The sequence below is a fragment of the Quercus suber genome, unplaced genomic scaffold, assembly GCF_002906115.3.
Source record: "Quercus suber isolate HL8 unplaced genomic scaffold, Cork oak 2.0 scaffold_1109, whole genome shotgun sequence".
Taxonomy (NCBI): Eukaryota; Viridiplantae; Streptophyta; class Magnoliopsida; order Fagales; family Fagaceae; genus Quercus; species Quercus suber.
In genome coordinates this window covers 23,686-48,137 of record NW_027070514.1, presented here as the reverse complement: position 1 = coordinate 48,137, position 24,452 = coordinate 23,686, and the positions used below count along the sequence as shown (strand labels likewise).

The window sequence follows — 24,452 nt, the reverse complement described above, 5'->3', positions numbered from 1 at the left end:
AACTTTTTAAGGGAACATCATTTATTGTCTTGTCTACCTTTTAAAAATGTATAAATTTTCAAAACTACCCTTAAAAAAATTTATTAAAAAATTGAATTAGTAAATTAATAGGGGTATAATAGGAACATTAGTAAATTAATGACTTTTATTTTTAGAAACATGACAATATTTTGAGACATCTCAAAATGGAATAGAGGACAAAAAAAATGGAACGGAGGGAGTATAAATTTATATTATATTTATATTGTATATACAAACTTTCATACACATCATAATTCACACAAATAACATTATAACAAAAAAGTAATACATACAATTAATAATAGATACACTTACACACATAATATAAATTTATAAAAATGAGTGATACTTACAATTTACAAACACTTACACTTTACTCTTAGAGTTGGAAATACTTGTAATAAGTGTGTGCAAAATTTAAGTCACGGTGCAAAAATATTTTTAAAAATAAATTAAAGTATTAAACTAACAAAAAAATAATATTATATATATATATATATATTGAAGTTAGGGGGTTCATTTGAACCCCCTGAATATAGAGTAGAGCCGCCCCTGCCACCTAGCCAATGCATGAGCAATCCCATTGCCTTTTCGTCGTACATGAACAAAACTAATACAATTGAAAAAAGAAGCTAACAGTTTAACATCTTCAATCAGGCGCCCGTGAAGTGCTAAAGATTGTTCTGAGTTGTTGAGTTCCTTTGAGATGGTGTCCGAATCCCCTTCAAATACAGCAGAGGTGATGCCAATCTCCAATGCAAATTCGACTGCTCTTATATTTAGCTTGAAGTACACTCTTTAAATTTTGGCAAATTGTTATTTTAGTTTCTTAATACCTTTTTGTTCAATTTTAGTAGGAAAACTTTAAGCATGAATATTAAAGACTAAAAAGATAAAAGAATAAATTCTATGGATGAAAATGACAATTTAGCCAAATATAAAGATTTTAATTTGAATTCTAATCTTATATTTATACTAACGTATTAAAAACCTATTAAAGAATTAAACTAATGCGCTCTAATTTTTTGCCCCAGTATGCCTTTTAAGCCCTATAGTGACGTTTTTAGGCCCTATAGTGGCGTTTTGGAACTCGATTTCCATTTACTTGAGTTTCATGCAAATTTTTTTTTTTTTTTTTTTTTTTTTTTTTTTTTTAAGTTTGATCAAGCATAACTCGATTTTAAACCAATCGAGTACTTTAAGTAACTCGATTTCATCGAGTATTGAAACAGGGGCACGCACCTATATAGTTTCGAAACAGGGGCATTTTGCCGATTAAAAAAATAAAAGGGGGTAAAATGCTAGAATGTCCTCGCTTATGAGATAGGAATCTAGGACATTTTACTAGATTATACAGACCAAGCGCTTTCCATAGATTTAAGCTTGAAAGGAGCATGAATGGCAGAATGGGCTAACGTTGATGTAGAGATTAGGCTGTGTTTGGTTCTCCAAGTTCTCATTTCTTGTTTTCATTCTTGAAAACAGGTATCAGGACAACTGAATTTAAAATTAGTTTTTAGAACACAATTTTACGTTATCACAATTTTTGTTCGGCACATTTTCTGTTTCTTAAAAAATGTCTCTCACTTATTTCAGCCAACGATCATATTCACTTATTGAAAAGCATCTTAACGCTAAGATAAGAGTGTATTTTAGGACAGCTGAGGGGAAAGTAAAAATTAAGAGGATAAATTTCACAACTTCTTATTTTATTTGATGTGGAATAAATTAAAAAAAGGTTTCAATTTAATCACAAACTTTTAAAACTATTTCAATTAATTGAACCCCAGATATCTTATTTGAAATCAACAGATTTTATCAGTTGAACAAACTANAATGATTTTTGATCTTATAACTTCGATAGATTTTTTTTTTTTTTTTTTTTTTTTTTTTTTTTTTTAAGTTTGATCAAGCATAACTCGATTTTAAACCAATCGAGTACTTTAAGTAACTCGATTTCATCGAGTATTGAAACAGGGGCACGCACCTATATAGTTTCGAAACAGGGGCATTTTGCCGATTAAAAAAATAAAAGGGGGTAAAATGCTAGAATGTCCTCGCTTATGAGATAGGAATCTAGGACATTTTACTAGATTATACAGACCAAGCGCTTTCCATAGATTTAAGCTTGAAAGGAGCATGAATGGCAGAATGGGCTAACGTTGATGTAGAGATTAGGCTGTGTTTGGTTCTCCAAGTTCTCATTTCTTGTTTTCATTCTTGAAAACAGGTATCAGGACAACTGAATTTAAAATTAGTTTTTAGAACACAATTTTACGTTATCACAATTTTTGTTCGGCACATTTTCTGTTTCTTAAAAAATGTCTCTCACTTATTTCAGCCAACGATCATATTCACTTATTGAAAAGCATCTTAACGCTAAGATAAGAGTGTATTTTAGGACAGCTGAGGGGAAAGTAAAAATTAAGAGGATAAATTTCACAACTTCTTATTTTATTTGATGTGGAATAAATTAAAAAAAGGTTTCAATTTAATCACAAACTTTTAAAACTATTTCAATTAATTGAACCCCAGATATCTTATTTGAAATCAACAGATTTTATCAGTTGAACAAACTAGAATCTATTTCAAAAGTTCACAAAATAATTGTATTCAACTAGAATCTATTTCAAAAGTTCACAAAATAATTGTAAAAAATCTAACGGATAAATAAAATTTAACTTTATCCTTTTGGTTAGTTTATTTTTTAAATAAACACCACTTTTTTAGTACTTTAGTTAACAATAACTTTCTGAAGAGAAAATTTGACATAATGTTAGTGTTTAAATTGAAATTTTCAAAAAGTTTATGATGTATTCACTTTAGGGGTGTCAATTCGAGTTAGCGTGTCGGGTTCGTGTCGTGTCGAGGTAGGGTATTCAACTAAATTGCTCAACTCTAACCCGACCCATTTAATAATCGTGTCATGATCCTTCAACCCTAACTCGACCTGTTAATAAGGCGAGTTGACTTGACCCAACCCATTTGACATGCTTAATAAACGAGTCGTGTTGGGTTGACATGCATGTAACACAACCCATTTCAACTTGCATAATATTAAATATGACATTCATCTAGAAATAATTTTTTTTACATCCCAAAAAGTAGTGCATACACTTCAAGTTTTCAACCCACATTCAAAATAATATAGTTCAACAAAAATATAACATTCATCTAGAAAATAAGTTCTTTACACTCCAAAAGAAGTGCATACACTTCAACCCAAATTCAAAATAAAAAAGTTTAACAAAAATAAAATAACATAGTTCAAATTGAAAGAATTTGAGCAAACAGTAGACTAATCCTAACTATGACCACGATTATCATCCATAGATTCTTTGTTGATATCCAAATTCATAACATCTTCCACAAGCTCATCCAATTTCATTTGTGCAAGTTCTATGCCAAAAAAAAAAAAGTATTAGTAGTTCTAGGGTCTGTAAAGTTTCAATTTTCAATTATATCCCTTGTAAATTTTTGTAATTACTCACTTTTCTTTTTAAATTTAAAATATATGTTGGATATAAAAGGTATTTGACAAATGTAAAATAAAATAAATATTTATTTGTTATACGAGTTAAACGGGTTGTGTTAAGCTAGTCATTTCGGGTTAACACAAATAAATTAGCATGTCAAACGTGTCTATTGCGGGTTACGCGGGTTGACCCGCTTATGACACGTTTCTTATCATGTCACTTTCGGGTCGATTCGTTTATGACCCAAACCCATTAAGGCTCAACCCTAACCTGAAAAAACCCGTGTTGAGTTTGTGTCGTGTTCGTGGGTTGGGTCAAACATTGACACCCCTAATTCACTTGTCCCAATCAATTTTTTAAGCCTTTTATTCTGCTTTGAGATGCTCAAAATGAAGTTTGCTTTAAAAAGTTAATAAATAAATTTCCTGCCATACGATACCCCTTACTTTATTTAAAAATCTAGTTGCTTTCTTTTACTAAAGTTTAAATTAAAGTTTTCTCCACCCAAAAAAAAAAAGTTTAAATTAAAAAAGTAGATTAGAAAATTTGTACATTTTTATGTAAAAGACAATACATTAAATGATGTTTCCTTACAAAATTTGATTTTCTACAATGGACCAAACAAATTGAGATTGGCTGAGTAATTTGAAACCACCCACAAATCAACTTAGGGAATTATTTAATTTGCCAAAAGAAAAACTTCTAGAAGTGCAACAAAGGGAAGCTTTATATATAAGTACGAGGCCTATAATAATAATAATAACACCAAAAGAAAACCCTTTCTTCATTAAGAAATATTACTATAATTTTAACAATTACAGTATATGGTGTCATTCCCAAAAACAAGTGTTTAACCATCATCATAATATCAACTGTATTTCTATATTCTTCCAATCATTGACATCCAAACGCTTACTTAGACACTGAATATTGAGGAAGCGTTGAAGCAGGCCAGAGCTGAGAGAGGTTGCCTTTCTCAGTTATATACCTAGCTATCATTTGTTTGAATTGACTGTAAGAAACTAAGAGTGCATGCATGGGCCGCAGTTGCATTATTTTGCTTACATTCTTTTCTTCTAAAACGCTATATCCATACAAATTATATATAGGAACCCATAATACCATCATGCTGTGGCAAATACTCTGAGAAATGCTATATCGGTATATCCATAATATTTTCAAAATATTTTTATAACAAATCTTAAATGGTAGATTGCTACTAACTTTTATTGATGGGCAAAAAAGTACCAACACAATTCAAATTGCATCAAACGGATCTAGCTTTTCCAGCCAATTTTTTTATGGAGATATTAATGAAGGTTCCCTGATTGTTTGAGTTACAAAAGCAAGTGTCCTTGAGCGCAATTACAAAAGCAAGTGTCCTTGAGCGCAATATCTGTTTGTCAGGTGGCAAAATCATTTTGGTTCTATATATATGTGTTTGTCCTTTATTGTTTATCAGTTTCTAATTGACTTGTAGTCTTGTAGATAACTTTTACGTACAAATTCATATATTGTGAGCTAGATATCGTACGTTATAATATTAATTACAAAATTTTTATCAATGCTTTGAGGGAACAGAACCAATCTATTCAAATTTGATAATAGACAACTTTGAGGGAGTCCGACCTCAAACAACATATGAATACAATGCTCCATTTGTTTCATTATAAACGTTTTTTTTTAAAGAAAATTGGTAATTTTCAAAAAAATCATATCATTTTCCTGTGTTTGGTATTGACCTTGAAAATGAGTTAAAAATGTTTTCTAGTGTTTGGTATTTGAAAAAAAATCACTAACATTTCTTGTATAATTCAAAACATGTATAACATGTATATTGTGTAAACTAACTACATGATCAATATAAAACAGTACATAACCAAGAGTCTTATAATTCAATTGGTAGATACTTCCTAGTGTTTCTAATAGAATCATTCATAATTCAATCCCCTCCTATTATAACTCTTAAATTATCAAATATATATATATATATATATATAATAGTATTATAGCACATTTTAATGCTATCAAAAATTAGAAAATATGAAAAACTATCATGATATAAGGTTTTCCTTCTAAACAAATAGAGCGTAAAAGTATTCTAATTTTTGGACTAAAAAGTTGATGACTTTATTGAATTTTGTTGCTTATTTAGACATCTCCCTCCAATCATTTAAGAGCTACGTAATAAGAACTAACACAAATTTTAAATACTAAAAAGTAGGAAAAAATTAATAAAATATAGACTCAACAATATCTAATCTAATCATATTTCTCCTAAACATTGGGACCTAAAAAATAGTAAAACTTTAAATCTGTTAAAAAAAAGCTATTGTTACGTAACATTGTACATGAAATGGGGGAACCTAATTAATAATCACTTTTTACACCTTGTACGGCATATAATAGTAAAAGAATTTAGAATTGAATCAAATAATATCTCCTTAATTACACCTTGTATAAGGAATCTCTCTTATAAATAACTGTAGGGACCTAGGGTCGGTGACCAATACTGACTTAGCATTGTTAGGGTAGGCCCAGCCCAATGGCAAAAGTACAAGGGCATAGGATCAGCACTCAAAGGTGGCCTACCGTAGTTGGGCCGGGCTAGGCCCTTTACCAACAAGTGGGCCAGGGATGGTCGAAGGGGGGACAATCAAGACTCAAGTCGGTCCCCTGAGCATAGTTAGTGCATTGGAAAAATCCGCTGTCGAGCACTATTCGGTGTCAAGTTTCAAGAGAATCCTCAGAAGGGACCAATTTACTTGGATTTTGGGTAGAAGTGGGATTATGTGGGAATTGATGCAAATGTAATTATTTGGATCCCCACTAAGGGGAGACTGTAAAAGGGAAGGGATGATGAACGGAAAAGGGGTTGGGAAAAATAGAAAGGGGTGAAAAATTACGAGAGAAGAAGAAAGAGAGGGACAGAGGAGAGGGTTGGGTTGTCAAGACATCGTTTGAATTTATACCTAATAGGAGTGCAAGGAAACCCACCAACAAATAAATTAGGAGCCCAAATTCTCCCTCCCTATAGGTAGAACCACCGAATTTGGGCACCACAATAGCATTTCTTTTTATGAACAAAAGAAGGCATTATATATACCTCAAAAGCCCAATACTGGTGAGATCAAGGCCTGAGTTTGCTTCAAATTCCAAATGCCATAAAATTTTAAGAAAGGGAGAAAGGGAGTTAGCCATGTGTTGAGGACCAAAATGTGACAAGGAAGCCCATTCCATGAAAAGCAAGGAAAGACCATGGGCCTTAATAAAAAAAGGCCCAGTTCATGAAGTTAAGAAGGACCATGAGGGCCCAAAGGCCCATAAAGAAGGACAGAGAAAGAAAAAAAGAAAAAAAAGAAGAGGACCCAGACTTAGGCCACAAATGGGATCTCCATCCTCTAGGAAGCGAGTCCTTTGAGAGAAAGCCTGAAGATCCTGAGAAGGATGTGGACAGTCTAGAAGATACTGAGGACATAGAGAGCCTAGAAGATTCTAAGAATGACGTAGGCAACCTAGAAGATAGAAAAAGTCACTCACATGTATCCTTGAAAGAAGGAAAAGAATAAAAGATTCATTAGATGTCTTGTCAAAATCAAGAGGTAGAGAGAAGTGAAAGGGACAAGTGATGTCCTCAAGTTCAGTACTTGACGAAGGAAACAAGGGATCTCGGTAAGGCAGAGGACATGCAGCAAAGGGGAGTATGGTCAGAGGCTTTCCAAGCTTACCTATTGCTAGGAGGAATCTATACCATTTATGGGAAAATGTCAAACCAAGAAGAGTCAACATCAAGGCCCTAGGACCTTGATGTATCCTTTTAAAGTCTTAAGAAGAGGACCTTGGTTGACACATGGAAAGCCAAGGTGTATGTTTAGATTCCCAACAAAAGTCATTAAATATCCAGCAAACAAGGTATTATATTTGTATCCCATGGTCTAAGCCCATGGGATCTTGAATTGGTAGTAAGGGAAAAGTGGTTTGGTCAGTAGGGGAGTAATTTCCGGTGAAAAGAGGAACCTGAAGTTTTCCTTTAGTTAATGTATTTGCCAGGAATGCATGAAAAATGGAAAACTCAGTTCTTCCATGTGCATGGCATCCCCCCCACAACTTCCTTTCAGTTGTCCTTATCAATCAAAACTCTCACCCATTGCATTGAATATCCCACCTACTCCTTTCACTTTCCAGAAAGACATTTTCTATTTGTAGCTAACGCCAAACACGTTTTTGAGTTATAATGGCCAAATTAAGCTAAACCTCTGCCTAATGAACTCTTTTAGGTTCTTGTTAGAGGACATGGTTTTACCCAATAGGCCAAGGACGTCCTCACCTAGGGGTCCCAGACCATGTCCACTATCAAAGAACAACAAAGCATAGCAGAAGACCAATAGGCCTAGAATAGGCAGAAGACCATGAGCAGAAAAAGAAACTCATAAATAGGTGCAAGAGCCCACTAATGAGTATGAAAGCCCATTAAGCCCATAATTGCAAAAGCTCACTAATGGGCAAACCCAACTCTATCCATTACTCTATCAGCCTTGAAAACCCAATATCTAGCAAGGCCCAAACCTAATAGCAAAACTTGGGCCTAACAAATTGCAAAAAATAGTTCAAACTCATCAATTAACAAGGTAGCTTAAGTCTTATATTCAGCTCGCTAAAGAGTCTTGTAACTTAATAACATTGATTAGCAATTCTTTAATATAAGAGAATTTGTGTTCAAATCGCTCATCTTCCACTTTTAACTATTTTTTTTGGGGGTGGGGGGGGGGGGGGGGGGGAGTCCCATATTATACTTGTCCCTAACTAACAAGCAAGTGATCACACTTGTAACCATCAAGTCAACCCAAGCATTTAAGACAATAACTGTCAATTTCAGAATTCTCGCCAAAGAATGATTGTTATCTCAACTTTACCATAAAACTAATAATTAAAAATCAAGAAACGTTTAGTGTTTTAGTATAAATTGGGTTCCATGAATCAATTAAGGTAAAAGAGTGATTAATCTCCTATTCCTTGAGTTTCATTCTAAAAATAAAGGAATAAAGTTTTCCTACAAGCCAGTATAAAGGAAAGTTCCTCCAAACCCCACCATGTGACAAGTGACAACTCAAAAGATTATTCACTTGTATTTTTAGTCACATAACTTTTGTTCATATAAAATTACGTCATTTTAACTAGAGGGTCCTTAACGGCTCAATTTAGATGAAAATTAATGGGAGGATTGAATTGATTAAAGTTGAAAGTTAGGAGATTGAATTGAACGAAAGTGAAAATTAGATGACCATATTGAATTTTAAAGAAAGTTGTACATTATGTTCAATTTGTAATTTAGCTTTATTTTTCTAAAAATTGCAACTTACATATAGTAGTAATATAGAAGCATAAACAATGATAAAATAGATGATAAAGAAGAAAATAGCAAAATAGATATATTCAAAAATAAGTTAAAACATAGTATGGAATATGAAAACAGAACTAGTAAAGTCTTACTTGAAAATACTTCTGTCTTTAATTAAACTGAAAACTGCTATTTTGATACAAACTTTGAAAATAAACACTGTCTGAAGAGTTACAAGATTACAAAGTAAAGTCTGTAAAGGGTTACAAGATTATCTGTCTGGAAGGGAAGGGTTACAAGATTACAAAAGAGAAAGGATTACAAAAGTCTTTCTAAGAAAGGGAAAGAGCTATCTTGGACCTAAGCTTTTAACTTGGAATTGGATCTGAAATTTGAACCTTAAGACCTGTAATTTTTGGACCTAAGAATTGGACCTAGCTTCTGTCTTCGGAGTCTATCCTTTTATAGATGAAGTAAACCATGGTAAGTTTTCAAAAGTAACTTGAGTTAGGTAAAGTGAACCCAAGTTAATTTGTCGGTAGAATCTTGTAGAATCCTGAACAGTAAAAGTTTTACTATTCATGAACAATATCTGTCTGGGAATCTTTGAGGTCTTTTACGCATGCTGGTAAACAGTAATGTCTTAAAATCTGTGCTGTCTTTGTCTGAACTCTTTTACGTACTCACACTTTTTACGCATGCTAATAAATAGTAGTGACTTGGGAACATCTGTCTGTATCTGTCTTTTTGACATCTGTCTGTATCTACTCCTGGACTGTCCTGGACCTGTTTGTTATTTTGTCTAATAATAGCATAGCTATTCTGTCATTATGTTTGAGAAACCTTTTTGATCTCCACTTGAACACACTGTCATGTATTCTGAAGGGATATTATCTCTATTGAGATGCCTTCATGCTTTGACTGAAATCTATTTAAAAATTTCTATTTTGGCAAAATATGGTCTGTGAATTTAGCCTTAGAATGGCTATCTTGGTTGCCAGGCAATTGACCGTTAATTTTAAAATTAACTAATTAAGGCCATTATGTGAGCAACAATATTTTCTAAGGAAGTATTATTTGAGAAAGAACAAGAAAGGACTAAAAGTCATGATCCTATTGTACAAGGCAAAAATCTTGGCATGAAACATGATAAAGACAAAGGAGATGTAAATGGGGGAGGGTACGTAGGAAACTAGATACAAAAGAAGAAGTAGGAAGCTAGATAGAAAAGTCAAAGGAAGACAAGTCAACAAAGGGTGGAAAATTTTTGGTTTTTTAAAACTTTTTTTATTATTATATAATATTTATATACTTTTAGGTACTACTACTACTAGGTAGAATAGTTTTGTCTATCATTGAATTTGTAGGAATCTCATCATCTATTACTGGTTCAATTTCATTAATACTTGTGTCCTTTGAGATGGAAATTTCTTTCAATAAGTATATATCCTTAGGGATTGGTGGTAGGAGAAACTTAAAGAATACTTCTGTTTCCAAAATATTAGTACGTATTCCATTGTCTGTCGTGAAAAATGGGTAAAGTAAAGCCAAAAAAGGATTTCCTAGTATAACTTTAGAGGACAACTTATCTGTCAAGAAGAAAGGTGTTCTGAAATTGATACCATTATTATGTATGTATACCTTAGTTAGTTTATTACTTATTTTAAGTCTATCACCATTAGCCTGAGTTAATCTGTCAGTTGTTGATTCATAATACTTAGAAGCTATTAATCCTTCTTGTATACAATTCATATTAGCACCTGAATCAACAAGGGCAATAACTGTCAATGAGAATTCTTTATGAACAACCAGGGTAATTTCAGTGTACCATTTCTAGAATATCATTCTGTCAATTATATTTAAAAATTCATCTTTATAATCATCCTTGTGAGAACTTTCACCATTATAATTATGTCTATCAAGAAGAGAGGAATCTATCAAGGGTTTATTACAAAATTTAATTCTATCTTTTATGCTAATTACTTGTGCAGCTATCTGGTCAACCATGCCTTTTAATATGAAATTTCTGATTTTAATTCCTTCAGTTCATTTTTTAAGTTATTAATTTCTATTTGTAAATCTGTCGCAGTTGTAGGTTTATTGGGTTTAAATCTATCAGTAATTTCTGAAAAATTATAAGTTGACTTATAATCTTTTAGATCTATTTCAAATCTGTCAGTCTGAGTTAGGGATTCTTTAATTTAGATAAATAATCANCCAAGCATTTAAGACAATAACTGTCAATAACAGAATTCTCGCCAAAGAATGATTGTTATCTCAACTTTACCATAAAACTAATAATTAAAAATCAAGAAACGTTTAGTGTTTTAGTATAAATTGGGTTCCATGAATCAATTAAGGTAAAAGAGTGATTAATCTCCTATTCCTTGAGTTTCATTCTAAAAATAAAGGAATAAAGTTTTCCTACAAGCCAGTATAAAGGAAGTTCCTCCAAACCCCACCATGTGACAAGTGACAACTCAAAAGATTATTCACTTGTATTTTTAGTCACATAACTTTTGTTCATATAAAATTACGTCATTTTAACTAGAGGGTCCTTAACGGCTCAATTTAGATGAAAATTAATGGGAGGATTGAATTGATTAAAGTTGAAAGTTAGGAGATTGAATTGAACGAAAGTGAAAATTAGATGACCATATTGAATTTTAAAGAAAGTTGTACATTATGTTCAATTTGTAATTTAGCTTTATTTTTCTAAAAATTGCAACTTACATATAGTGGGTTTTAATAAATATTTATTGTTCAATTATGATATTATTAATACAATTTCTTTAATGTACATATAATATCTCTAATTAATGCGTATATCACACAAATATTCTATCAATATTTTGGCCGGCATTGAAATAATACTTCAAACAAATGACGAGTACTTTTTTTTTTTTTTTTTTTGAGTAAAGAAAGAGGAATACATTTTAATTAAAAAAAAAATTAAGATTGACATCCAAAATTGCTTCCTTCAAGCTTATAAAGTTATAATAACAAGACAAGATGAGAAAATACAAGCGCAAACAATATAAAAAATTTATTTAAAACTCTAGTAGTTGGTTTAGTGGTTTCAAAGCTTTTATGATATCCATGACAATTTGACTTCGAAATTTATTGCTAGTATTTTAGGGTCATTAGTGTATGGGTGTGGGATAGAAGCTGACTGAACATACCCGAGAGAATAATCATATATAAAAAGAGGTTCAGATACCATTGTTTCTCAAAAGAAAAAAAAATTACAATTAATTTCTTCTTAACATATGTATTATTCAAGTTGTATTAGTATCTTACAAGTTTGTCTGACTTAATCTGTGGAATAAGGGTAAATAATAATCCCAAGTATTCGGCATTCCCAACCCTTTTGTACCGTAAGGTCAAAGTAAAACACATGATAAGGCAAATAAGGTCAAAGTGTAAAGTGGGTACAAAATCAATCTTTGCCGTCCATCCTAACGCGTAAGAATAATCAACGGGTAGGGGTGCATTGGATGACAGCACGGGGAAGACTCTTGTGAAACTCAATCTCTGCCGTCAATTCTATCAAGTAACATGTAAGAATAATCAACGGTTTGGAATCGTAGGATGACAACATAAGAAAAGTCATAGAGTATGGAAATTTTGGAAAACTGAGACTTTGAACGATGCATGAACTGAACATGCAGTTCCTTAGCTGGAAAGCTTCCCCTAATATATATATAGAGATACACTGCTCCCCATTCTTACACAAATTCGATCCACCAATATTTTACAAGCAAATATTTTCTACCATTGCCTTCGTCTTAACTTGAAAAATGGTGAGTTGCTTCTTTTTTTGTTGAACATTGTGTTATTTGTGGTTTTCTTTTTCTTTTTCTTTTTTTAAATTTTTTTTTTTTTCTATTTCATGATGATTATTATTTATGATAAGGTCAAAATACCAATTAATTTATGGTATTAGTGGAGTTTAAATTCCAAATTTCTTTTTCAAGAGAAAATGGACGTTATCAACTAAATAAACTGGAACCCACTTATGAGCTGTCTTTCAATAAACCTCATTTTTAAAGTCACAATGTTCCATTCTTGAAAAGAAAAAATCAGTTACTTTGTGAAATATGCATTTCCAATTTTTGAAAAGGTACAAAGCTACTTTTGAAGGTATTACCATATTTAGTTCGTTGAAGATTCTTTAACTATAGTTAATTAGAATGTCCTTTAATTTCACATTAGTGGGCGACCAATAGGCATATTTGAATCTCTAGGCAAGATGCCTATGGCATATGGAAAGAACATAGTTTTAATTTTTGTTAACTTCTTAAGTGTAATTGAGAATCAAATTTTAGTACTGAACTGACAATTTTGTCCTTGTGGTATATAGGCACAAACACAACAATCTCTCTCGCTGAAAATTGAGGTATTGTAATGCTTTACTCAACTCATTATTGACTTTTACAACCAGGTAAATTCTTTGTTATATTAATTTCTTCAAACTTTTTAACTAACTTGCCGATTGAATATTTCTGCATCAGAAAGAATATGTTCAAAATTCAGAACGAGTAAAATCTGTGGATCTGCATCCAACTGAGCCATGGTAGTTACATATCTTTTCAGTGGAAATTAAAATTTAATTAAATGGTTTACACCTCATAATTTAAATAGTCCATTTTTCTGTACTTGAAAATATATAGTATTAATATAAGGATGATACAACTAATGTATGTTGCATACTACTTTCTGATGTAGGATTCTAGCAAGTTTGCATTCTGGAACTATATGTATCTGGAACTACCAATCACAGGTAAAGCAATATTATGTTAAAGACCTGCACCTTCTATCTTTATCGAATAGTACAATATGTCGATTAATCTAGACTAACTAAAAAATTTATGAATATTACATAAATATGAGAATGCAAGTGGGTATTCAGAAATTTAGTTGTAAGTTCTTTGAAACTTTATGCATTTGTAATTGATTTCTCTCCAAGCATTTGGTTCTAACTTGGTCATACAATTCCAGACTATGGAGAAATCTTTCAAGGACACCGAGTTACCAGGTAAATGACATATATTTGCCTTCCCCAACTGATAATGTCACAAACCATATCTTTCTCGCATTCCAATTTTCTTCTGAAGTGGTCTTATTTATGTTCTACACATCCATTTATGTGCTTGCAGTCAGGTCAGCTAAATTCATAGCACGCGAAAACTGGATAGTTGCTGCAGCAGACGACACATTTATTCGTGTCTACAATTATAACACACTAGAAAAGGTTAAAGAGTTTGAGGCACATAAAGACTACATTCGGTGTGTGGCTGTCCATCCTACCCTTCCATATGTATTGACAGCGTCCGATGACATGGTTATAAAGCTTTGGGATTGGGAGAAAGATTGGATATGTACTCAAATCTTTGAGGGACATTCACATTATGTGATGCAAGTTGCATTTAACCCAAAGGATAACCTTAATTTTGCAAGTGCATCACTTGATGGTACCATAAAGGTATTATAAGGTTCATTGGTCACTACCTTGTTAACTGCATTTTAGGTTTTCAATACTTGTGTGACACCCCATGATTTGGTAATGGTTAATCCTGTAGCTATGGGATATTTCCTCCCCTGCTCCAAATTTTACATTGGATGGCCATTTGAAAGGTGTGAACTGCGTTGAGTGCTTCACAGGCGGCGATGAACCAAAAATCTTAAGTGGTTCTGATGATTTTTCTGCTAAGGTTTGCAACCTATTGCTCTTCATTTTGAGTTATGCAGACAGTTTAATTTCATATGCCTGTGTCAGTGTGGGTAAAGATTTGAATCCATTCATTGAAAAATTCTCTATGAACAGGTGTGGGACTCTCAAAGCAAAAGTTGTTTGCAAACACTAGAGGGCCACACACACAATGTTACCTCAGTATGTGTTCATCCCGAGCTTCCCATAATTATTACTGGTTCCGAGGACGGGACTATTCACATATGGCATGCAACAACCTATAGGTAAGATCTGTATGATTCAAAATTTCCACATTCTATGTTCAGTAGACTGACAGATTTTTCAATCAAATTCTTTTCCTTATATTGCTTTCGAAGAAGACTTATGTTATGTACTTGCCTTTTATCTCGACTAGAGCCCTGGTAGTTGTTGCACATGTACCTATAAATTTCTTTGAATTTTATTTGAAACTTTAGTAAGACTTTTGTTAATTCTTCTACGTTTTGGTTTCAAAGCTTCTATATAAACCTGATTAATTTGCAGGCTTGAGAACACATTAAACTATGACCTTGGAAGAGTTTGGGCAATTGGATACAAGAAAGGATCAAACCAGTAAGATTCTTGATTTTCTTCATTTATTTTGTGTGTGCGTGTTCAGAGTTGCAGGAGATGTTTAGATCACTATTAGATAATGTAAACATGTGAATGAGTCATTGTATTATCAAGTTTGTGCCTATAGCATATTGAAATTTATTTATTTTTCTAGTGTGGAAGTGTAAGAAAAACTGTTTTCTGCATGCCAGTTTTAAAATTAAGTACTACTACATTCCGTTTATTATTCCTTACTGATATTCCTACTCCCTACAGGATTGTATTTGGTTGTGACAATGGAACTATTATGGTCAATATGAAAAGTACTTGAGGTTTTCTGAACCTACAAGTTGAGGAGGAAGAGTTGGAGGAATTGATTCATCTACTACTGCTGCTACAAACAGTATATGGGGTGTTCTTTATGAATAATTCTATCTTCGAGTTGAAGACGAAGACTAGAAAAGGAAGAATTTGAATAGTCACTAGTGTTGTTTTACTACTTACTGTTATGGTTATATGTTCTGGCTTGCTTATAACTATGTAATGTCACTAGAATAAACTTCAATGGCATGGATCTATCTTTGTCTTCAAAGTGGAATAGTACAGATCGTGAAAATTATTCAGTCACATATATACTTTCATCTAATTAAATAAGTCCTCTAGCTAACATCTGCAAGTTAAAAAAAAAAAAAAAAATGAATCACATTAAAAGCTGATGGAAGACTTCATAGTGGAAACATGGTAGGCACCTTATGAGCATTGCTATTATCAGAACTAGCCGCGAACCCGCGCGTTGCGCGTGATAATTATTTTTATGATGGTTTTATTAAAAAAAAAAATTTACAATTTAAACTAATCTAATAATGAGTAATGTATTTCGTAATTATATTTTTATTTATTATAAGAACAATCATAAATGTAATATAGGATCAATCCAAAACACCAAAAAAATATAAACTAAAAAAAATTAATAAAACTTAACAATGATTAATTGAACCAATATTAGGATAAAATTTTGTTTTTGATAATCTATTAAGGTTATTTTCTTTGTAGAAATTATAATTTCGGCTGCTCAAAATATATTATGAAATAAACAATTATTAGCAAAATCTAAGAATTAAATTTCTATACATGCATTGTTATAAAATAATAATAATTAAAATAAAATTGTAAAAGTTAAAATTTGTCACCTATCCAATTATTTTTGTTTGGCTAACCTTTGTTTTTCTTTAAATAAATGGCATTATAAAGTACTTCTAGTGCAACTATTAAGAGTATTTTGTCCACCACAAAGGATTAGAAAATAAACAAAAATTAGTAAAGTCTCATAGTTTAACATCTAAATTGAGCACTATAAAAAATCATGCTATGTAACAGAATAAATACCAAATTATCCTAATCATGCTATGTAATAGAATAATATTATATTTTTATATGCTATATTTAATTCTTTAGAACGCAATAGGATAACATTTAACATTCAAAGAGAATAAAAAATAAAAAATAAAAACAACAACAACAATTTAAAAAACTAAACTAAATCACAATTTAAAAAACTAAACTAAATCACATTAACCCAAAATAGAGTTTCAAACAATATAAAAAATTATCAACCTAAAGTAGAGATGCAAGAAAAATTAAAAAAATCCACCAAAAAATTGAGAGAGAGAGAGAGAGAGAGAGGGAGAGGGAGAGAGAGGGAACCTTTTTTTTTGTGAGGGAAAACTATGCATATAATACAAGAGATAGTGACAATTTATAGTAAGAATGTGTGAATAAGAAGAGACAAAAATAAAGGAAGATGAAGGGAAAGAGGAAGAATGATATTAATGTAAAGGGTAGTGGGGAGATGAAAAGGTAAAGGAGGGAGAAAGATTGAAGAAGTAGTGGGGAGATGAAATGGTAAGGGAGAGAGAAAGGTTGGAGAAGTGTAAATAAGTAGTGGAAGTAAATAAATAAGTAGTGGGCTGCATTTATAGGGCTGAAAATTGTAAAAATCATTTTAAAATTGTAGGAAAATTATATTTTAAAAAAGAAAAGAAAAAAAAGAATGATGTGGCAGCTGATGTGGCACAACGTGAGAGCAGCAACATTAAACGCTACGCTTCAGCTTTTAGTAATATATAGATTTTTTCTGGAACAACTGCTCAAATTACATGAACTCGCTCTTCATTTAATCTCAGATGCACTATTTTCCATCTACACACAGACAAATACCAACAAAAAGAAACGTTGCCAATGTAAAACAATTATTTAATCAGCGAGCCTGTTCTTAATAAATAAAAATGGAAGAATTGATTAATGCTGCATACACTAATTGTTATTGGTTGCTTCAAAGAAATCAAGGCCTCTAAGTTTGATAAAATGGGTAAATTTAAAGGGAGTCCTAACCTCCTGCGCTTAAGTGCTTCTTTGGAGAATAAAAGATGGTTAAGATTCTGCAGACTGCAGTGGAGCATTCGGCATAGTCAATTATAGGTACTACTAATTAGAATTGAGATAATTAATATATCACTTTTTAAAAATGTTGCACAGTTAAAGAATAAATGTGGAGAGAGGAAATCGTTGTCAAGTTCCCAACTGGAGAAAGGGTTTTTGAGGATAGTTAATCATGGGGAAGAGACTTGTTCCAAGAATGAAAGATCTACATACTTCACACGAGACCAAACCAATGAGCAAGAGAGATAATGTGTTGATGAGAGAGAAAAATTCTATAGAGTAAAGGTTTATGATTTCAAACCTTAACCTAGAACAATGTCTGCCACAATTAACATATATATAAGATGAAATGAGCTGCAAAGAATAAGAACATAGGGTGGAGATACTGGCTTGGATTTCATGCCAAGCTAGTGGACATATACACGGTAGTACACTCATGGTAAATTTGATAGAGCTCTTAATTTATTTGCTTATTTTTGAAAACATGTTTTGAAAATATACTTTCAACTAGTATTATTATTTTTAGCACATGTTGTGAGTGATACTAGTAGCTATACTAATTTGCATATGGAAGAATATATATACTTTTGAGTACACATGTTGACTGACTCACCCTAGTCTTACATAATTCATTACCAGGAAATGCAAGTATGGGTAGATAATAAGTGCATGGTCCTACAACAAAATGTCAAAAAAAAAAAAATCGTTAAATTTTTTTTTTTATTAAATAGAATGATAAAATGTATGATAAACTATGTATTTGGTCTCTATCTGTACTAATTTTTCATTTAGGAATTTTATCAAATGGTTAGAGGGCACTTACATATAAACTAGATAGAGAAAAAACATAACAAGAACATAACTAGATAAAGATAAAATACAGCAAGAAAAGAATACATAGAAATAGAGTGAAATAAGCCTTTGTAGCATACCTTGATAAGTCATGCTTAGTTGCACTAGTGGTGCACCTCAACCAGCCCTGATGGGACTGACGAAATCAATTACAGACGAGCTCAATAGGACAGACGAGACCAGCCTGAGAGGACGAGTACTCAGTTCACTGACGAAGGTAAACATTCCATTTAACGCTGCCAATAACACCCTGGACAGTTACAAAGCCAACTGTACAGACCGTTGGGATCAAATTAAAGCAATATTATGAGGTAGGAAACGTTACCCAGAAGGGCATTAAAACTACCAAAACTGCCCCAACGACTAGAAGCTGTAACAACATATATAAAGCCCTCACATTGCCAAGAACAAGGTACATACACACTCAGATAGATACTAAGAGATTTCTTTGATTCCATTACATTATATTGCTCATTCTTAAAAAGCTCCTTATACTGACTTTGGCATCGGAGGCGTTGTGGCAGGCACCACACCGGTGACCACTTTCGAGAGAACATTCACACAAGCTGGAGATTGCTCCCATCTGCAGACTCAGACTGACAAATTCACGCTTCATCAGTTTGACGCCGTCTGTGGGGAACGACATTTTCGTGTTCGATCTCGAAAAAGTAGTTTCCAATCAACAATTACTATCAGATGGAGTCCAATCAAGATTCCACAGCCTTAGTTCAGCAAGTTCAGGCTCTCGCAGCCACTGTTGAAGAACTGACCAGCCAAAATCAGGAAATGAAGCTACGGCTTCAGTAGGAGGAGAATCAGTTTAAAGGGAACCAAGATGACGAGGGAGATAGCCACAGAAGAAGTGACCATCAAAGTCCTACTACCCCAACCAAGCACAACTCGGATCTTCTCCAAGAGATGAGGAGGGAGATGGACGAGCTTAGGAACGCCATCAAGGAGAAAACAGAATAGAGTGTAGATCGAATGGTCAGGGCAACAGATTCGCCATTCACCACAGCAGTCCTTGAATGCCCAGTGCCGTCAAAATTTCAGTTGCCCCAACTCGAATCGTTCAATGGGCTAAAGGACCCTCAGGATCATCTTAACACCTTTAAAACGACACTAGGACTCCAGCAGCCCCCAGACGAAATACTGTGTCGTTCCTTCCCAACCACTCTCAAAGGAGCTGCAAGGGAATGGTTCACAAAGTTGCCAACATCGTCCATTGACAACTTCGAGCAGTTGAGCAATGCCTTCCTGCGTCACTTCATTGGAGGACAACGTCCTAAGAGGACTGCGGACCACTTACTTACCATCAGGCAGGGAGAGAAGGAAACCCTAAGGTCATACGTGAAACGCTTTACTCGCGAGACACTGGAGGTAGACGAAGCTGACGATAAGGTGCAACTGACGACCTTCAAGGCAAGGTTAAGATCCAGAGAGCTCGTTACGTCACTCGCAAAGAATCCCCCAAAAATGATGGCCGAGATGCTCCTTAAAGCATAGAAGTACATGAACGCTGAAGACGCATTAGCAGCCATCAGGGGTGCAGAGAGACCAGGGGACAAAGAAAGGAAAGATGGCGATCATAGAGGGCAAAAGCGGGAGCGCCCAAATTGTCGGACCAATGACGGGAGCAGGAGGAAAGATGATAAAGGTCCGCAAACAGTAAAATTTACCCCTTTTATTATGCCTGTTGATAAAATTTTAACGCAGATTAAGGACGAACACAACCTTAAATGGCCGCGACCATTACACTCGTCTCCTAACGTCCGCGATAAGAATAAGTACTGCCGATTTCACAAGGATCATGGCCACTACATCGAAGATTGTCGAGACCTCAAAGAGCAAATAGAGGAGTTGATACAGAAGGGGAAGCTGCAGAAGTTTGTGAAGAAGGGGGAGTACAGTAAGTTTCGGGGCGAAAACAAGGGCCAGCATGAGTCCTCATCCAGGGGCGGTGACCGTCAATTTCAACCTCCTCAAAATGTGATCGGAGAAATACAGACGATCGCAGGAGGGCCTATCGCAGGAGGATCATTAAAGTCCCTTAAGAAAGCATATCAACGATAGGTGAACAACATTCACATGATACCCCTATTGAAGCACAGACGAACTGATCAGGACATGATTTTCAACGAAGGAGATGCTAGAGGAGTGAAGCAGCCCCACAACGACCCATTGGTCATAATGCTTACCATAGAAGGATTCAACACAAAAAGGATCCTCGTGGACAATGGTAGCTCCGCTGATATCATCTACTTCCCTGCATTCCAACAACTGAAACTGGATCCAAAAGGACTGCGTCCATTTGATTCCCCCCTCGTCAGTTTCAGTGGTAACAAGGTATACCTCAAGGGCATAGTGATGTTGACGGTGACGGTGGGAACCTACCCAAAGCAGTTGACCTGTCATCTGGACTTCTTAGTGGTAGATTGCCCCTCGTCCTACAATGTAATCATCAGAAGGCCAGCACTCAACAAGTGGAAAGCATCCACGTCTACCTACTCCCTGAAGGTAATATTCCCAACGGAGAACGGTGTGGGTGAAGTTAAAGGAGATCAAGTTTTAGCTCAAGAATGCTACCAGACCGTTGTGGCCGCAAGGGAGAACCATACATGGATGATCGAAAAAAAGGAGAAAGAGAAGGTGGAGGCCCTAGAGACAGTAGAGCTGGCCGAAGGAGAATCAAATAAGATGACCAGGATAGGGACAACTCTAAGTCCCGAGATAAGAACGAAGCTGGTCCAATTTCTTAAAGAAAACCTAGACGTCTTTGCCTGGAGCCATGAAGACATGCCAAGCATATCTCCAGAAGTCATTCAGCACAGGTTGAATGTAGACCCGGAAAGGAAGCCCGTCAAGCAAAGACGAAGAGTCTTCGCACCCAAAAGAGACCAAGCGATCGCTGACGAAGTTAACAAACTCTTGACTGCAGGCTTTATCCAAGAAGTATATTATCCAGACTGGCTTGCAAACGTCGTCCTAGTGAAGAAAGCGAATGGGAAATGGAGAATGTGCGTGGATTTCATGGACCTGAACAAGGCCTGCCCAAAGGACAGCTTTCCTCTTCCAAAAATAGACCAGCTGGTAGACTCTATAGCTGGACACAAGCTGTTGACATTTATGGACGCCTTCTCAGGATACAACCAGATAAAAATGGCTAACGAGGATTAGGAGAAAACAGCTTTCATCACCAGTCAAGGGCTCTATTGCTATAAGGTAATGCCCTTTGGACTGAAGAATGCAGGTGCTACTTATCAGAGATTGGTAAACAGAATGTTTAGCAAGTAGATAGGCAGGAATATGGAGGTGTACGTGGATGACATGTTCGTCAAGAGTAAAGAGGAACTTGCCCATCTAGACGATCTCAAGGAAACATTTGCTACCCTCAAGCAATACCACATGAAGCTGAATCCTAGCAAGTGTGTTTTCGGTGTAGCCTCAGGGAAATTCCTAGGATTCATGGTGTCCTAGAGAGGAATAGAGGCAAATCCAGAAGCTCACAGGACGGATTGCCGCCTTTAATAGGTTCGTCTCTAGAGCGACGGACAAGTGCCTACCCTTCTTCAAAACCTTGAAACAGGCTTTCACCTGGACTGACGAATGTGAGGTAGCTTTCCAGGAACTCAAACGCTACCTAAGCAATCCACCCCTTCTAAGCCCATCAAAAGAAGGTGAGAACCTGTATTTGTACTTAGCAGTATCAGCTACCGCCGTTAATGCAGCCCTGATCCGGGAAGAAGACAGGAAACAGCTTCCAGTTTATTACGTCAGCCAAGCCTTCTAAGGAGCTGAGTCCAAGTACCCAAAGATTGAAAAAATCACATTCGCATTGATAGTAGCCTCACGCAAACTTAGACAGTATTTTCAGGCAATCCAATCTTGGTGATAATGAACCAACCTATTAAGAAGTCCATGGGCAAACCTGAGGCAGCTAGGAGAATGGTCCAGTGGGCAATCGAACTCAGCCAATTTGATGTTGAATATCATCCCAAGACAGCCATTAAAGCACAGGCTTTGGTAGACTTCATCGCAGAATTTACCCTCCCGGACGAAGACGACCTCACCGACGAAGACAAGCGATGGACAATACAGACCGACGATTCGTCAACCCAAAAAAAGGGAGGAGTAGGGGTTGTCATAATCACCCCCGAAGGAGAAATACTAAAGTACGGAGTCCAGCTGAAATTTCCTGCCACCAATAATGAGGCCGAGTACGAAGGAATTCTAACGGGTTTGAGGCTCGGAAAAGAGTTTAGAGCTAGGAACCTGTTAGTCCAAAACGATTCAAAGCTAGTAATTGGGCAAATCAAGGGGGAATATGAAGCAAAGGAAGAAAGAATGCAGAAGTACCTTAGGCTGAAGAAACATCTGACCCAGGAGTTTGACGAAGTGGAGTTTATGCAAATCCCCAAAAGCCAAAATATGACAGCAGATGAAGTTTCAAAGATAGCCTCGTCAGAAGAAGGGGGATCGAACATAAACCTGATGATGGAAATCCAGAAAAACCCCAGCATTGAAGAAATCCCAACGTTCGCGATCCAGAGCACAAACAGCTGGATGACGCCCATCCTATCTTTCCTTCAGGACGGACATCTCCCTTAGGACGCAGACGAGGACAGGAAGATCAAAAAGAGGGCAGCTAGATTTGCAATCCTCAATGACACTCTATACAAGAGAGGTTTCTCCATGCCTTACTTGAAGTGTGTTAACGAAGAAGAAGCAAAGTACATCCTGGAGGAGATCCATGAAGGAGTTTGCGGGGATCATGCTGGTCCCAGATCCTTGGTGAGTAAGGTCATTCGAACAGGCTATTTCTGGCCAACTATGCAGACGGACGCCACAGAGTTCGTTAAGAAATGTGACAAGTGTCAACGGTTCGAGAATGTTCAACAGCTTCCAGCAGAGAAACTGACGATGATTGCATCCCCGTGGCCTTTTGCACAATGGGGAATCGACATCGTCGACCCATTACCACAAGGCAAAGGTCAGGTAAAATTCTTACTAGTTGCTATTGATTACTTTACGAAATGGGTTGAAGCAGAGGCACTGGCGACCATCATCGAAGCAAGAATCCAAAGCTTCGTGTGCAAGAATATAATTTGCAGGTTCGGGATCCCACAGACGATCATATCAGACAATGGACGACAGTTCGATAGCCAAGGCTTCAGGGATTTCTGCTCAGGGTTAGGCATCAAGAATCAATTCTCATCCCCAGGGCATCCACAGGCGAATGGATAGACGGAGGTGACAAATCGGACATTACTCAAGATCATCAAAACGAAGCTGGATGATGCAAAGGGGACCTGGCCAGAGGAGTTTCCCAATGTCTTATGGGCTTACAGAGCAAAGCAAGAACCTCAACGGGAGAAACCCCCTTCAGACTTACCTATGGTACCGAAGCAGTGATCCCGGTCGAGGTAGGAGTAACCAGCACCAGACGACAGGTATTCAACGAAGAAGACAATGACGATCTTCTACGAGTTAACCTGGACTGTCTAGACGAAGTAAGAGACAAAGCTTGCAGTAGAATGACGGGTTACCGGCAGAAAATTACTGACTATTACAATAAGAGGGTAAAGCTCAGACGACTTAGCATAGGCGACCTCGTCCTGCGCAAGGTCACCACAGCCACTAAAGACTCCGCCCAAGGAAAGCTCAACCCCACATGGGAAGGACCTTACCGAGTCGTTCATTACTCTAGACAAGGTAGTTATCACTTGGAGACCCTAGACGAGCAAAGACTACCAAGGCCATGGAACATTGAGCATTTGAAGAAATACCACCAATAGATGTAGCGTATAAATGTATTCGTTATTAAAGTCAGTAAATGAATTATTCAGCTAATGTCTCCATGCAAACAGGTCTGGTCAACTATATAAGCCACACAAGCCAAAAATGGCTAAGTAACAAGATTCCGCCTAGACGGATGTAAGTTACTGACGATGACAAGATCCCTTAAATGGGTGTAAGTAAAAAAAAAAAAAAGGCTAAGTAACAAGATTCCGCTGTGACGGATGTAAGTTACTGACGAATCCAA

The 24,452-nt window shown here is 35.3% G+C and overlaps 1 protein-coding gene across 1 annotated transcript; it reads left to right on the top strand.

Annotated features, from left to right (window-relative positions):
- The first annotated feature begins 12,571 nt into the window (after positions 1-12,571).
- On the top strand, positions 12,572-15,710 carry LOC111991523 (coatomer subunit beta'-1). The gene is made up of 10 exons (XM_024023296.2): positions 12,572-12,638; positions 13,199-13,234; positions 13,350-13,411; positions 13,564-13,618; positions 13,837-13,873; positions 13,995-14,320; positions 14,418-14,549; positions 14,663-14,811; positions 15,071-15,139; positions 15,395-15,710. The coding sequence occupies exons 1-10, from the start codon at positions 12,636-12,638 to the stop codon at positions 15,447-15,449; spliced, it is 924 nt and encodes a 307-aa protein (XP_023879064.2). The 5' UTR covers positions 12,572-12,635; the 3' UTR covers positions 15,450-15,710.
- The last annotated feature ends 8,742 nt before the right edge of the window (positions 15,711-24,452 follow it).